The sequence below is a fragment of the Phalacrocorax carbo genome, chromosome 9, assembly GCF_963921805.1.
Source record: "Phalacrocorax carbo chromosome 9, bPhaCar2.1, whole genome shotgun sequence".
In the NCBI taxonomy this organism is placed as follows: domain Eukaryota; kingdom Metazoa; phylum Chordata; class Aves; order Suliformes; family Phalacrocoracidae; genus Phalacrocorax; species Phalacrocorax carbo.
In genome coordinates this window covers 22,645,449-22,661,624 of record NC_087521.1, presented here as the reverse complement: position 1 = coordinate 22,661,624, position 16,176 = coordinate 22,645,449, and the positions used below count along the sequence as shown (strand labels likewise).

Below are 16,176 nucleotides of genomic sequence, written 5' to 3'. Positions count from 1 at the left end.
GAAACTTGCTTTCATCAGGTAAGGATGTGGTCTTTATCTTAACTCTTATATTAACAGAAAGAGAGGGAATCACTAGTTTGCAAGCTGCACCAAAAGCGCTGACAGAGGTATTTTTCACTTGTGCCTTAGTATGTTTCAAGTGACTGATTTCAGAAATAAATTGCTAACCATGCAACTGCATGAATACCACATTTGTTTATTCCCACATCAGTGACTGAGAAGCCGTAAATAGGTGTGACAGCTGCAGCATCTTCTCTGTTGTCACTGCTCTGCTCCTCTTGCCAGACAGGCGGTGAAAGGGATGGCTACTAGGACTGCCAGGAGCATAGTATAATCCTCAGGCAAAGAGTAATACATGAGCTGTATTACTCTTAAACCTATGTTGGGGTTTCTGTCAAAATCAGCACTCAGAGATGCTGCTTATTGTTGGGGAAGGGACTGTTCTACCACCTGGTAAAGCTTTACTGAAATGGTGCAGAGTCCGACAGTCCCAGTTTTCCAAGCTTCAGTAAGATCACCTGCTAGATTAATTTTGAACAAAATGACACCATAGTTAAAAAAACCCCCAAACCTCAGAGCTTGATAGTCATGAATCTAGCACCAAAAGGCAAGGCTGTAAGCTTAAAGCTGTGACTTCATCAATATCCAGAAGCACTTAAGGGATGCTCTGAGCATTACCTGCTGGGCCACCTGACTGCACACGTGTGACACAAAAAGGATTTGCTGCTTTGCCTCTGCCACCCATGGCCAGTTTAAGCTTCCCCACTGAGGAAGCACCAAACTGGGAATCAGTTCTCCCTAAGACCCTTATCTCCCCAATGGCATCACAGGGAAGTCCTGCCTACCTCTCCGTATCCTTTATTTGCAGGTGAAACTTTACATTCTTCATAAAGAAGTTTTGAAGTATATGAGAGTGAAGATCACGTTAGAAGTTGAACCAATTAAGTGGTAAGTCACTGCTGTATACAGCACTGAAATACAGCAGTAGCCTGGAGCTACCTGTAGGCAACAGACACAGCCGTACTGCCTTTGGTTGACACCCCAAGAATGCATGCCCATGCTGGCCCAGCCCGGATGCACAGCAGCTTGCACTTACAGTCCTTCTCCTCCCTGGTCATGCCATGGTCCTGCAGGACAGAGTGCAGGCATCACAGATGATCACAGTGTTTGGGTGCAAGGTCTCAGACATGTCTCACCAACACTGGCAGTGTATGCCTGGCCACTGCTTATATTGTAGGGTTCCAGAGATCCTTAGAATAAGTATGGAGATACACCCATACCCTAAATGTTACATATTTCTGTAAAAAACTGTATCATGGATGTGGTAGAGTCCAGCTGAATTACCCTCTTAGCCTATATGCTACACAAGGTACAGAATAATTTATTTTTTAATTTAAAAAGCAAACACTAAAAAAATTATTTAATATTTTTGTACCAATGAAATTGTACTCTTGTTTAGGCAAGGCTAAACTTACAGCATTATATGTGATTCATTTTCTAATGGCAAGTACCTAGTGGCAAGGCAAGACCAACTTTCATTTCAGAAGAGACTCTCCCAATTCCATTTATTCTCCTCTAGAACTGAATTTAAGATATTTAAGATATTTAGTAACTGTTGGCTTTGCCATTTCCATAGCCAACAGTTTCAGAAATAATGAACTGGCTCCCAGCAGCTGGCCAGCATTCCCTACATCAATTCAAATCATACCGTGCTGGGTGTTCAGGAAGATATCAGAGTTTGGCCAAAATTACCTGCGCTAGCTGTCTCCCATTTCCCTTCACTCCTTCAGCATTCCCCGTGGCATATGCTGGCACCTGAAGGCTTTGAAGAACAGCAAGGGGTTGTTATCGTGGCAGCCTAGACAGCAACTTACATCAGCGTGTTGCCTTCTGCCTTCTCCATGCCCTCCCCTTCTTCCAGCTATGTACTGTGCAGACTAGAGGTCAGAAGACAAAAGTTTTAGAGGCAGGATTGTTTAGTCATCCAAATACTCATCTTTAAAGCACTGTTAAGGGTATTAAGTACACTAAAGCGAGAAGCAAGAGATGCACTGTGAAAACCACCCATGCTGAAAATTACAGCTGGCTGGGTAAAGAAGGTTACCTGTGAAAGTATAAAGCACAGTTGTAAGAAAAGTCAGGAGGCGCATACTTCTCACACTTCATAAGATTACAGGACAAATGAGTTGCAAAACTACCTTGGAGAACAAGGGAGAGAGAGCACAGCAATTCAGTTTCTTCTGCTTCATGTCCATGAGAAATGCCAGAGAACACACCAGGAGAATAAAACATCTGCCACCCTGACAACAAATCAGTGCAGGATTTCACTGCCTTGCCCATCTGCACAGTCTCACAGCATGCTCAATCAGATGGCTCAGAGACCAACACAGAATGAACCATTTCACAACCTGGATCCTATTACAGAACAACATTTGCCATGCGCCATGCCTTAATGTTAATAACCACCTATTCGATAAAGTTTTCCTCCAGATCTCTGGGGTAAAAAATACCATAGGACAGAAAAAGAGCAGAGCATTTGTGAATGCATTTTCAATATTTTCACCCAATTGACTGCCAGGTTCAGCACCTAGAGAAGAGAATTCAGAACTTTTCAAGCTGAGGTTGTAAGCTGCTCTGCTCCAGCCGGAGAGCAACCAAAACATGAAACAGTGCAGGAGGGGTGACATTTCCATTCCTGGAATTTAGATTCTACCTCTATTGCCACTCACTCTTTTTGCTACACTTAGACCTTGAGTGACTGCAGCATTTTACTCTGCTGCTCGGTTCCAATTTCATCTCCTCTCCCTGAACAAAAGAAATATTTACTCTTTGGCTCCCATCTTCCAAATCTAAGCTTTGTGGGATTTGGACTTGTGCTGGTGCAGCTATAGCATTTGAAACAATTTACAAAAGGTAAGGATGGAGGATATGAGAGACATAGAAAGAAGATACCCAAAAAGGTCAGGAGACCTGAGTTCTATACGAGTATAAAATATTCTCCCCTTCCAGCAAAAAAGGTGGGAGAAAATCCCTGAGAAGAGTCCACAAAATCTTACAAGGAGGGGAAGACAGAGAGGAAAGAAGCAACCTAATTTATTTCAAGTGGAGCTCACTTTTAAAGAAAAGCCATTACGATACCTCAAAATGCTTTGCCACTTACTTCAGATTATCAAGGCACTTAATTATATACTTCATTTAAACAGAGGTGTAGTTCAGAGGATTACTCACACGCTTTCAGCACACACTTAGTTGGGGGCTGAGAGAATTTAAGTGTGATCCGCTGTTCCAAGCCCTTGGGTTCAGCTGCACTCTCAGAAATCCTTCAGAACTTTACATTTTAACACATTTACTTCCTCATCAGTTTGGTCGTTACTTTTCCTCTCTGAATATACACCTCAACACATCAGCCAAAGAGACACGTCTGTCGTTTCTAGTTCCATGCAGCAAGACTGTGGGGCTGGTAGCTGTTATCAGTCCCAGAACTCAGCACATCAAGGCTCAGCACATCTTCCCATGTTTTGCAAATGCCCATCCAATAGTTTTGGCAGTTAAAAAAAAAAAAGCCACAGCAGAAGCCAATGGAAGTTTGGTTTTCTCTTAGCCATGCACAGCCCATCCCTAGACTGCTCCCCCTTTCCTAATATTTGAGAAGTTAAAACTTTATTTTTTTCTAAAACATTTCCAAGTCAGAGATAATCTCTTTGCAAAACAAAAAGAACTGACCCTGTGTCCAACAGCCTACTGCAAAGAGGCACTGAAGCGACTGTAACATTACTGTTTCCTAATTAGCTGCTCCTTGGCAGGTTTCAGTTCTGGCACTTTTCTGGGTTTGGCTGGGATACAGTTTATTTTCTTCATAGTAGCTAGTATAGGCCCATGTTTCGGATTTGTGCTGAAAACAGTGTTGATAATACAGGGATGTTTTCATTATTGCTGAGCAGTGCTGACACAGAGTCAAGGCATTTTCTGCCCCTCACCCCAACACACCAGCGAGGAGGCTGGGGGTGCACAAAAAGTTGGGAGGGGACACGGCCGGGACAGCTGACCCCAACTGACCCAAGGGATATTCCATACCGTATGACATCATGCTCAGCAGACAAAGCTGGGGGAAGGAGGAGGAAGGGGGGGATGTTTGGAGTGATGGCCTTTGTCTTCCCAAGTAACCGTTACGCGTGATGGAGCCCTGCGTTCCTGGGGATGGCTGAACACCTGCCTGCCCGTGGGAAGGAGTGACTGAATTCCTTGTTTTACTTTGCTTGTGTACGTGGCTTTTGCTTTACCTATTAAACTGTCCATCTCATTGCATGAGTTTTCCCCCTTTTTCCTCTTCTGATTCTCTCCCCCACCCGACCTGGGGGTAGTGAGTGAGCAGCTCTGTGGTGCTTAGTTTCCAGTTGAAGTTAAACCACAACAGGCAGCTACAGGGAGTGTTGAATTCAGCTTTCAGAATGGAAAGACTAAAGATTCAGCCTGAAAGTACGTGTCATTTCAAACAGCCGGTGCTGTGAGACAGATCTGAAAGCATCATGTGGGTGTGCGAGCCAGTGAGAGAAAGGGTGGGTAGTGACTACCACTAACAGCATCAGTTCTGGCTGCCGTGTACACACCACATGGTCATATTTACAGGGAGAGATCTTCCACCCCATGTTGCCTCTGCTCCCTGTAATCCTTCCAAAGCTGCAGAGCATGCATTCAATAAGTGTTTAGTACTCCTGGTCTTGGCATCACATCTGGCCATGGGTTTTCTCCTATTCAATGCTCAACACAGGGCCAGGTATCACAGAATGGTTGGAGGTGGAATGGACCTCTGGAGATCATCTTGTCCAACCCCCCTGCTTGAGCAGGTACAAGTAGAGCAGGTATTGTTCAGTGCAGGACCAGAGGGTACAGGAAAGCACACCCTGGACACTCAGCACCTTCAAAATAGATGGCAAGGAGTTCACACACTTCATTCTGACCCTTTTTGTATCCAAGCACTAACAACTTGCATATGCAATGTCAGCATTGTGTTTGCCAAAGGCTTCCACAACATTTATCCTCCTGCTACTCCACGGAAATGGAGCAACTCCTGATGTATCCACTGGCAGAAGAAGTAGATCAAAACACTGATGATGGGTTACACCACTATCATCAGTTTACAACCAATTTTCAAGGACCTTCCTTTCACACTTGAGTATGTACCTGCTTAAAGAGTCATCACTATTTTAAAAGACACCTTTAAAAATCACCACCCCTATGAACAGTGGAAGTGGTTAACACTAATCCCATTTAGGATACTACACTCAAACCAAGAAGCCTGCTGAAACAACAGACAGGTCTCCAACAGACTTCACTAGCTTAGGGAGACAATGCAATTCGTGACATAAAATACCTTCAAGGAAAGCATGTCCCAGAAGACAGACATAGTAAGCTAACAGAGCTGGTCACTGCTGAATTTACTTGGGTTGCTGTTCCAATTTTCTGCTTCCCACATCCCTGCACTTCATTTGAATGCTCTAATGTTTTCTTTGACCAATGATTTAATTTGATGGTGTACCAATGGTCACCAAAGCATGATGCTGCTTTACTAAATCCCATGCAACCTTTTGAATCATTCCGAACCTTTTGGCTTTTGCCCAACAGGGAAATAAGGTTAGGAAGGTGTGACACTAGCTTCCTAATAGCCAGCATCCATCCTATTTCCAATAAAACTCAAGGCAGAACCTCCATCCCCATGTTTGCAGCTCACTGAATTAACAAATTCAGACTAGATTAGCAAAAAACAAGTTGAGGGGTTTTTTTGGGTTTGTTTTGTTTTTTAAGAAAAATTCTATAACCAGTCTAGATTTTCTAGCCTACAGATCCTGAGGACCTAATACCATTTGGCTACCCAGTTGCTACCCAGAAACTCAGGTCTCATCAAGACTGCCAAGAGCATTACTGCTCAGTATATGACAGGGTTGGGCTCTTACTGCTAAAGAAATACCAGGCATCTGAACAAGCAAGAGGTTTGGCATGAATGTAGTGCTGCTTCAGTCTTCATTCCACTTACCTGCCATCTGTAGCTGTTTTCTGTGTACAATAGGACCGCAGCAGCTGCTGCCATCAATTGTGTTATGAAAGGCTCCTGCTTTATCGTTGTAATGCATGTGAATGTGCCCATCTGCAGTTATCTTACAAACCTTTCCACATTCAACACAGAAATAGATCAGATCTGCTTCCTTTGTGAACTCCTTAGCCTACATCTGCTGGAAATCATGAGATTAAAAAAAAAAAGCACTTCACAGAATTAGTCTCACAGTTAGTTGGCACATGAAACACAAAGAAATTATTTCTAGTCTCTTCTAACCTTCCCTGTGCAAGGGTGCACATAACTAGACTGCACAAACACATGCATCATGTGAGCCACATCCTACTTTCCCTTCCCTACCACCCCCTTCCTGCCACATCCTCCTCTGCTAACATTCAGCAGCTCCTATGAGAAACTGGTCATGCTATTAATCGATGGAAATACAGTCACTCCAAAACAGATAGTCTCAGCCTTCCCTGGATTAATAATATGACCAAGGGTAGGTTTCGTCTTGCTCTTCTAGGAGGTTTTCCCATGAACTGCAAAGCATTCTCGCCCCATCTGTGCCAGGCTTTGAGATATTTCATTTTAAGCAAGTGGACAGTCCTGCTGATGTTACTGGAACAATATGCACATGCTCCAAGTGCAGCAAGTGCCTAAGCGTTTTGCTGGATTGGAGTCACTGCTTTTAGCATCTTTGACAGCAATTCTAAGCACAATTCTGGAACAACAACCTCCTCCAAAGTGCAATATCAACACTTCACAAGACCACTATGCCCAAATCTCCGGAAAATTTTCAAAAGCTTTGTTGGCACAGAAATTTCTCCTATACAAGACTTGGAAACACAGTCTGCACTCTTACTGCAGTGACAGGAAAGGTGCAGGGATTCCTCATATCCCCCTCACTAATAAAAATCTAATGCAGTTGCGCCAAGCAGTTAGCAGAAAGACTTACCCAGAAAGTGATTCTCACCTCAACTGTTAGCAATATCCTGGATGAGGACAGCACTGATTTCTGCACACAGAACAGGATTTCTGCAACATCTGGATTATGCAGCTGGTCCCCATGGCTGTGCCATACTACAGCGAGGCATCAGGACTTGAACTTTGAGTGTCTGAGACATCCTCAGTTAAACTCAGGTCTGTTCTTTCAGGTTCCTGATGTTTTGATTGTATTTATTGTAGGTCAAGACATTCTGGAGGAATCAAAGGATGCCAGGGAAGATTACTTTAACCTTTGGAAGAAAACAGGGCTGGTAGAGTAATGGTCAATGCCCTATTATGCTGTATGTATGTGAGCACTGAACTGGTCATGTAGGAGAATGCCTACATCCTCCTAGCTAACATTATTAACATTATTAATGTTTGATGCTATGGATTAAGAGGTTTTGTCTTAGGTCTTAGATTATAATCAAGGCAGTTTTTGACAAGAAGGGGTTTGTGCATCTTCAAATCCTGATTACCCATGTAGTTTGTCTTAGAGCTTATTTTTTGGCAATCACACTTTTAAAACTAAAGAGTAAAATAAATGAGTCTTAAGCTACACCAGCAATGTCAAAGCTTCCAAATGACCACCCCATTCAGCATTGTCACACACAGATTCTACAGTTAGAAACGTGACCAAGAAGTTGGTCCATCTCTGGAGGCAAGCAATAAATTCAGCTTTCTCAGCACATACATGGTGCACACAGGCACACACACAAGTTCACACTACACAAGTAGCCTGGATTCTGTTTTGAGCAGGTGGGAATAACCTAACAAAACCACAAATCTATACCCTCTTGTTTTTAATACCTTCAGATTACATTGCTGTAGAAAGAGCACACAGCTAATAAAGGCTTTGAATCCCTCTTGACTCCTGAGACAGAGAATACATAAAGAAAAAGTGGGAAAACAGATGCAGGATTATCCTGCGCCCTGGTTCCTCTGTGCTGATACAGCAGAGTACAGCGGATCCTAATTGTGCATCCTCTAGCATCCAGAAATCTCATTAGAAAGGAATTAAAGGATATTGTCTCTGTCTCAGATTTCTGGAAATGCAGCAGCTCTGTTCAGGTGGCTGGGTGTCCCAAAAGGCCAAACACACTCTGCGCACACACCAGCTTCGGAGCACAGACACGGGGAGTCCACATTTTCTGGAAAATATGAGTATTAAGTCAAACATGTCCTAAATTACCTCAGTTTACATGCATTCCAGTGCTTTCCAGAAATTTAACAGCTCATAATAATATATGTTTCATGTGGAGGCACAGAAGCCTTGGACTTGTTGTAGTGAGATGGTTAGAGGTAGCCACAGGATTTCTTCAACCTACACCAAGGACCACAGCCCTGTTTTGGGAAAGTGACCTGATCTATTGCCAACATGATGAAAGGCTCAGAGTGACTTGAATGATCAAAGACCAGACCTGAAATCCTAGAAGAGTAATACAGAAATAAAACCCAATGAAACTGAAATTATCTTTACTATTTAAACGGTTTTGTTTTCTGTACCAAACTTTTCAGTTATTTCTCTACCTCCTGAAGCATGTAATGTTTTTTTCAATTAAAAAAAAAATCCTCAACACTAAAACAGAAATTAAGGATTACAAAAAAACAGCTTTTAACCATTGAAACTAAGCCCAAAGAATTCAACTTATTTCAAATCCTCAGAAGTTGTTTATAAAGGGCTTTTGAACATGGAGAATCAACAGATAATTAATACATAAACCATATATATGACTGAGACAAAAAAGAAAACTCCACAGAAGTGCCCAGGTTCCCAAGGTTCTTACTAGCTTTTCCTTGTTCTATGTGTAAAAGAAAAAAAAATCATTTATCTGACAATTAAAATGTTATTTTTATTATATGAAGATATACCCAATCATAAAAATATTGCAAGTTAAAGAAATCCATTCCTTATTTTTAATATGAAACAAAAATTCTAGAAATCACTTAAGGAAAAGTTAAATTGCAAACATAAATCTTGAAAAACACATAACTAGTATTATGATAGCAGGTGCTGTTCAGGTCATATCGATTGGTATTATACTGAAGACCATGACATCATTTTTTTCTTCCCAGCTTTCCAGTTTTTCCCCATTATGCACCTCTATTTTCTTCCAAGTTGAATACATTTCAACCCTGCTCCCATTAACCAAGATGCAATTTTCATTGTTGCAGTTTCTTTCATCAGAAATACTTTAGCCGGTTGTTAAATGGATATTAATTTTAGTGTGTCAGAAGTGGGGAGCGGGACAGGTCATCCCTGGGCATCTGACAGCAAACCCCTGACCCCTGCTGAAGAGCACTGAATGCTCTTAGCCTGGACCCAGAGCTCAGCACCCCCAAAACCAGGCTTTTATGCTGGAAGCGAAAGTCTCTACCTATAAGGAGAGGCTATTTCTGAGGTTACCTAGACTACAAAAGCACTCTGAAACCACTGAACAACACTCAGAAATAAGCCAGCCATACAGCTCTGCAGTGGCTGAACATTTTTGGCATAGTATCTTGAGGTGTACAGGATTACTTTAATTAAAATCTGGATCTAAAATGAAAAAAAAAAAAAGAACTAGCTAATAGGCTTTCACTAGGTGCGAGTCACGCTTATTAGCACAACCGACCTTAACCGAAATCAATTAGAGCACCCGCAGAGCGGAGGACACCCAAGCCTGCACAACCAACTACTGATGAACACACAGATGCAAAAAGGCTTATTTTAACAATGGATTCAATTGTTACAGTCAAAAGCTGCTCTTCCTGGCGTAGCTAACAGATGTACTACAGCGGAGATGTTCGGATGTGGTTGCTTAAGCTGGGCAGCCAAACCCCCGTGCTGTATTGACACTGCACAGATTTGTTAGCATTACAACCTGACAATCTCCTGTTCCACAACAACAATTTTTATCTGCAAAACATTATCCTTTCTATGCCATCAAATATATCATTCGGGGGGGGCGTTTCATTTACCTTTCTGCTGCACATGAAATGGTTTCAGGGCCTCCAAAGCACAAGCCATCTCACAAGACATCTTAAAAAGGAGGGGAGGTGTTGAATATGAAAGTTGCAGTATATTCGTATAGCTCTGCATACCCAGTGCTTCTAGCAAGCAGGTCTCCTTGTATTCAGCTATCTGAAGAGGTAAACATACCAATACAGCTTTCCAGATCTGCAAACTCTCACCCACTGAACATTTTAGCAAATGCACGAAAACTTTACTTAAGAGATACCATCAACTGTTGCATTACCTTTCACCCTGCGCACTTTAGAGGAGGCCAGATAGCAGCTTCCATAACATATTATGGTATCACTGAGGCTGGAAATGTTAACCTAACTTACACACACCTTCTGTCTCTGTGCATACATCAGAGTGGCTCTAAGGTACAGGTCATTTATGGTGTCTCACAAGAGATCTAGCAAAGCTGACTTCAGTCCACGACGAGCGCCACAAAGGTGTTGTACCAATTATACACAAAAGCCACTTACAGGATCATAAATAAAGTATCCTGCAGAAAGTAAATTAACTTGAGAGGTAACCATTCCTTTTATGCCATTAAGCATCTGTTTAGGCATTACCTATTTTGGTACAAAGTATCCAGGCACTTGGCATTCATCAAGTAACATGCAAGCCCTATCATATGTCAGAAGGATGTTAACAAGTGCAATGGTGGAGCATCTTTAAGTGTGGTTAGGAGCAGGGAGCACAGGTCAATAATTCTCTTCTGACTCACGTACCCCTGTTGAGGGTTACCTCAGTGGACCCCAGAGATGCCACAGAGAGGAGTCAAAAAAAAACAGACAAAAAGATATAGCAGGGAAAAGAAAGTTGAAGAAAAGCAATACCTAAATTAGAGGAGTGACACTCTGGGGGTTAAATGCCACTGTGGTGACTGGAATTGAAAGGGTTGCCCAGTTCAGGAAGAAAGGTACAAGAGGCCTGTGACAGGGGGTTAACAGAGATGAGTGTAGCATTCGCTGTACAGTGACCTGACAACCGGATTTGTTTCCTTCAGTAGAAAAGGAGCCCAAGAAATCCTCTCCTACAGCTCATAAAAGGTTAATTACACAAATACCCCCCCAGAGGACTCTCCCTCGTACCCCATGAAACTGTGCTGTGCATACCCAAGGAGCCCCATGCCTTCGCTGAGAGAGACACCCGGGAGCCCCAACTGCCTCCCGCCTTCACCTCACCACCCAAAGGGCTTCGCGGCAGAGACAGCTCCAAGGGATTCAATCCTTTCTTCCCAAGGCGTATTGGGCCACAGGAGGGACTGCATGTAACTGTACCCCACTCTTCTTGCAGCTCATCCCCATCCCCATGCTGCTGGGTGGTGTCTAGAGGGGGACAGGGGAAACCCGACAAAGGCTTCTACCTCTTCTGCCCCAAGGACAGCAGATCCATACCCATGTTGGGGAAGGCAAACCTCCCTTCACAGATAGACTTCCCTGCTGCAGGGTTTTCACATAAATACTTTTCTTCCTTAAAAAGATGTTTCCCAAGGAAGGCAGATTCCTCAAATTCACCAAAAAAAATTGAAATAAATTATTCTTTGTCACTTGTTGTGACAAAGGAAAAGAATAAACCAACCCCAACGGATCAGGAAGAAACACACATAATTCACTGTAAATTGTTGAATTAGTAACCTTAGTTACTTAGTATAAGGCATATTTGTACAGGGAACTTTTCTGAGAGAACTGAAGCACCCAGCTTTGAGACTCCTCCAATGCACAGAACTAGGGTAGAAGGTATGTGGAACATGGGACAGCAGGAATAAGGGAGGGTAGAGAAACGGCAAGGGCAGCACTAGTCCCGGCTTTGGCACACTCGTCTGACTACTGGTAAAATCTGACGCTGGGCTGCACCTCTGCTTCTGTGCAACTTGGGCATCCCACTTCAACTCAGTGCTTAGGGAACAAGAGACAGACACAGGGAGCTCGCTGATTGTGCGGAGAAGGACCACAGGAAAATTATCTGACACATACAAAATTTCCTCTGAGTACTCCAGTTAATGGGAGGACCTCAGATTGGTAGAAACTATGCTTTCCCCCTCCCCACTGTGGTTTGCCTTAAAAGAATATTCTTAGAAATACCTCCAAGTGGAGGAGATTCTTGGGCAGTCCATTGCTACCTTCAGTAGGCAGAGCCAGACACTCTCTCAGAGGTAGGCTTTAAGGAAGGGAAGAAGAGAAAATTGCCATTGCATTAACGAAACAGAACAACACAGCAAGGGTCAGATTTGGTCTCCCTCAACCATCCCCAGCTGAAGTCAGTGCTTAGGCAGCAGCAGTGTGGAAAGGCCTCCCTGGCCCCCACTTCCCTTCTAAATAGCGGGTGATGTTTTTTCACAAAAGCTCAAACTTGGACCCAAATCATTCCTGAAAAACACCAGTTATGTACAGACAGTTAGGTATCTGCATGAACAGAAGAAATTATCCTGGAAAAATATGATAGGGATGTTCAGTGCGTGTGACTTTTTCCGAAGCATAGTGCTGTTTGTCTGTTGAAAAACCTAATTCACATGGATTCACTGAGGTGATTTTTGGCTTTGGGAGGCTTATAGCCATTACATACTTCTCAATATACCAAGCGTCAATACATTGAACACCAATACCCATGATCACACCTCAAGCTGAAATCCAGAGCTTAGCTGCAATTTAAACAATTTGTTTATGCAAGTAGATGAGTATTTCTGTACACACCGAGCTAGATTCTGTGTGCCAAGTCATCAACTTACACAAACACAGATGCACGTATGAACGCAGTACGGAAGGGAGGAAGAGAACCGAAAAATCACATCTCCGATTTCTGCTCACAGCCTGCCTTCGAGGAAGCAGAGCTGCTGCCCCGGCCGCGGCGCGGCCCGGCGGTGCCAGCCCACCGGCGGAGGCAGGAGCGGGCCGGGAGCCGCCGCTCGGCGCGAACAGGTGCTGCGCCCGACCTGCGCCCGACCTGCGCCCCGCAACTTCTCACGCAGCGCCTCCAGCTCTGGCTGCTCTTTTCTTCCCCCTTTTTCCCTTTTCCCCCGCGCCCCCTCCCCGAGCCGCGGCGCCTCCGGGATCACCGCCGCGCCTTCGGAGCGGGGAGGAGAAGGCGAAGGGGGGATGCGGTCCCGCCCCGGCGCCGCGCCCTACCTGCGCGGCCATGAAGGAGAGGTCCATGGTGCTGGAGCTGCCGGCGGAGCTGCCGGCGGTGCTGGGGCTGCCGCTGCCGCTGCCGCTGCTGCCGGGGGCGGGCGGGGCGCGGGGGCGCGTCGCGGGCGCCGCCTCCCCCAGCAGCGGCGGGCGCGGCCGCGGCAGCGGGACCGACAGCGGTACCAGTTCCAGCTCCGGCGGCTCCCGGCGCGGCCCGGCGCGGCCCGGCGGGCGGCTCCGCCAGGGGGCGGTGGCGGGGACCCGGCCTCCACCCCGGGCCGGGACTGGGGCCGGGGCTGGGCCCGCCCCGCGGCGGGCGGGGGGCTGAGGGGACGGGGACGGGGAGCGGCGGTTTCGCGAAGCCCTGCAGCACCTGCGGGCGGCCCCTCCCCGCCGCCCGGTCCACACCCCCTTCGGCGGCCAGGGCGGCCCGCGGTCAGCCCCGGCCCGCGGTCAGCCCGAGCTGGAGCGCAGCTTTCCGGTCCCCGCAGGCGGGCGGCGGCTGAAGCTCACGCCAGAGAGCTCTGCGGGCCCTCTTTACGCCCGGGACCGCAGGGGCGGTGGGCGAGCCCGGGCGCTGAGGCAGGGGGAGGGGAAGCCCCAGGCTGGGCCGAGCCGGCCGGGAGCTGAGGATAGTGAGGGCTGAAGAGCAAAGGGATGAGTAATGAGCACACTACGGAGCAGGTGTGGCTCAGGTTCCCCTGCCCCTGTGCCTGTACCCTGGTTCAACAGGCTACACGGCTGCATCGCAAGGCAACACCTGACTTGCTTTTCTTGCCCAGCTTGCGAGTCCGTCAGCCTTTTTTCGAAACGCTCTGCCAGCCCCTTCTCCCACCTCAGTTGAAAAGAACTCCCAGCAGTTTATTCTTACACCTTTTCATGACTTTGCTGTTACAACTTAACTTGTAACTTTTCTCTTTGTTCCCTGAATTTACCATTCAACGATTGACAATAAATACGTTTTGTCCCTTTTGTTATGCTTTCCCTTGCGTCTCACTGTTACCACTTTGCATGAAAAGGTAGTGAACCCACGTATTGGGCAGCACTGAAAAAACTCTAACACCATCTAGAAAAGTAGGATAATAACAAAGGAAGTTCTTCTGTGTTGAATGTTTTTGTTCTGTGATTTTCATTGCCTTTGTGCCGTGTACCCACTGGGTTCATCTCCAAGGCTGAACTATTTGGCCATGTTTTTACTACTTCAGCCTCTTACCACGGCTGGTGGGAATACAAGCGTATGCCAATAGCAGAAGTACCTGGAGAATCAGCTTTGCACTGGTGTTTCAAACTCTGGAAGAAAAAATAGAAGGTACTTCATCCTGTGTAAGATAAAGTCTATGCTGTTTTGTCAGTATGATGTTGCACTGTTGCAGCAGGTGGTGGTGAAAAGACCATCAGCTGTTGTAAATCAGTCTTTTACTTCAGTGTCTATTAGTGTACCTGCCAAAAATGCTTTTTTTCTCAAGAGACTCATTAAGTAAACAAGTAAAATCCCCAAAAGGTAGTGTCATTTTAAGATTTTAAAATTCTGTTTTGTAAATAATGGAATTGTCTCTTGGTGGACTTTCTCCAGAGTTTTGAAAGGGTATTGATGTGTGTGTCAGAAGCCAGAAAGTAACTTCAAAGCAGTGTTGATCTTTTATCATCCAGATAAATTTTACATTGCGCTGGGTAGGCATCTCTACAGGGTGAATGTAAGCCATCTGCGGCAACAGCTACAGTAAGGATCCTTTCATAAGAACAACAAAATAATTATGGCTTTGAAACCACAGTGACTTCCATACTTGTTTAATTCTATGGAGAGTGAGAATTGTAGAGAAACAGAGCTGGAAAGGAGCTCAGGAGATAATCTAGTCTATGCACCTGCTTAAAATACACCAGTTAGTCCTGTGACCCTCCAAACAAGGAGTTTACCTTTACCCAATCTCTTCTTGAAAGTGTCCAATGAGAAAAGTTTCATTCCTTATCAGGCAATGCATAGCTTTATTCCACTGGCCATTTCCTAAGGCTGTGTCCACCAGGGACATGGCGAAGACATTATTTTCTTTGGGGCAACCACTTGCCTCCTGAGAACTGCTGTTGGGTACTGCGTGTGTCTTTTTTCAGACTTACAGTGTCTTGTCCATCCCATTAAAGCTCTCAAGTAGGATTGCTACTGGTATCAAGATTGTTCAGTCAGGTTTCCATGTATTTACTGTGACATTCAACAAGTTCAGCCAGGGAAGGTTTAGTTTGGATATTAGGAACAGGTTCTTCCCCCAGAGGCTGGTGGAGCACTGGAACAGGCTCCCCAGGGACGCAGTAACGGCACCAAGCCTGACGCTATTCAAGAAGCATTTGGACAACACCTTCAGATACATGGTATGAATTTTGGGGTTGTCTTGTGCAGGGACAGGAGTTGGACTCGATAATCCTTGTGGGTCCTTTCCAACTCAGTGATTCTATGATTCTGGGAGTACCCTGCAGGCTGGTTATTGGGAAAAAAGAAATGTGAACTGCTGAAGTTTCAAATTCTTAATTTCCACTCTGACTTCTGGAAGAACTCTCTCTGTAAAAAAAATTGAATTTAGCAGAAGCATTGTTCAATACAGGGAACAGTGGACTCGGCTACTTTCAGTTCCTATGATGCAAAAATACATAGATTCATTCCATCTTTGTTTTTAAATTGCTGACTGTTGTCTGTGTATATATATTCCTACCTCTGGAAAAAGAGGCGTTTATTACACACAGTACCAGTGGAAAGTAGTACCCATCATTATACTTTAAGATGCTATGCATTTATCAGTGGTATAGAAAGTGATTATATCTGTTAAGCACCCTGGATTTTTTATTTAAGAGGTAGAGAGTAGAGGAATAATGAATGAAAGAACTATTGTATATGCCAGCTGTCTTGCTTGTGTGATCTAACCATGAGCATCCATAGAGTCCAATAGTGGATTTCTGTGAGTGCCACTAAACATTACTTCCTATTCTTGATCTCAGCTGGGAACTTGGCTAAGTTATCTTGGGGGATAGTGCTA

At 44.9% G+C, this 16,176-nt stretch overlaps 1 protein-coding gene across 3 annotated transcripts in view; it reads right to left on the bottom strand.

Annotated features, from left to right (window-relative positions):
* C9H14orf132 (chromosome 9 C14orf132 homolog) overlaps positions 1-13,536 on the bottom strand; it is a 46,055-nt gene extending 32,519 nt beyond the window's left edge. For 2 of the 3 annotated variants that reach the window (XR_010374475.1, XM_064460706.1), the window contains exon 1: positions 6,032-6,217. Coding sequence is in view for 2 of the 3 variants with exons in the window: in XM_064460706.1 (XP_064316776.1) it covers positions 6,032-6,142 (111 nt within the window). In the remaining variant the exon portion in view is untranslated. Of the gene's footprint in view, positions 1-6,031; positions 6,218-13,156 lie in introns of those variants that run through there. The other variant, XM_064460708.1, reaches the window with a different exon arrangement.
* Positions 13,537-16,176: the final 2,640 nt, after the last annotated feature.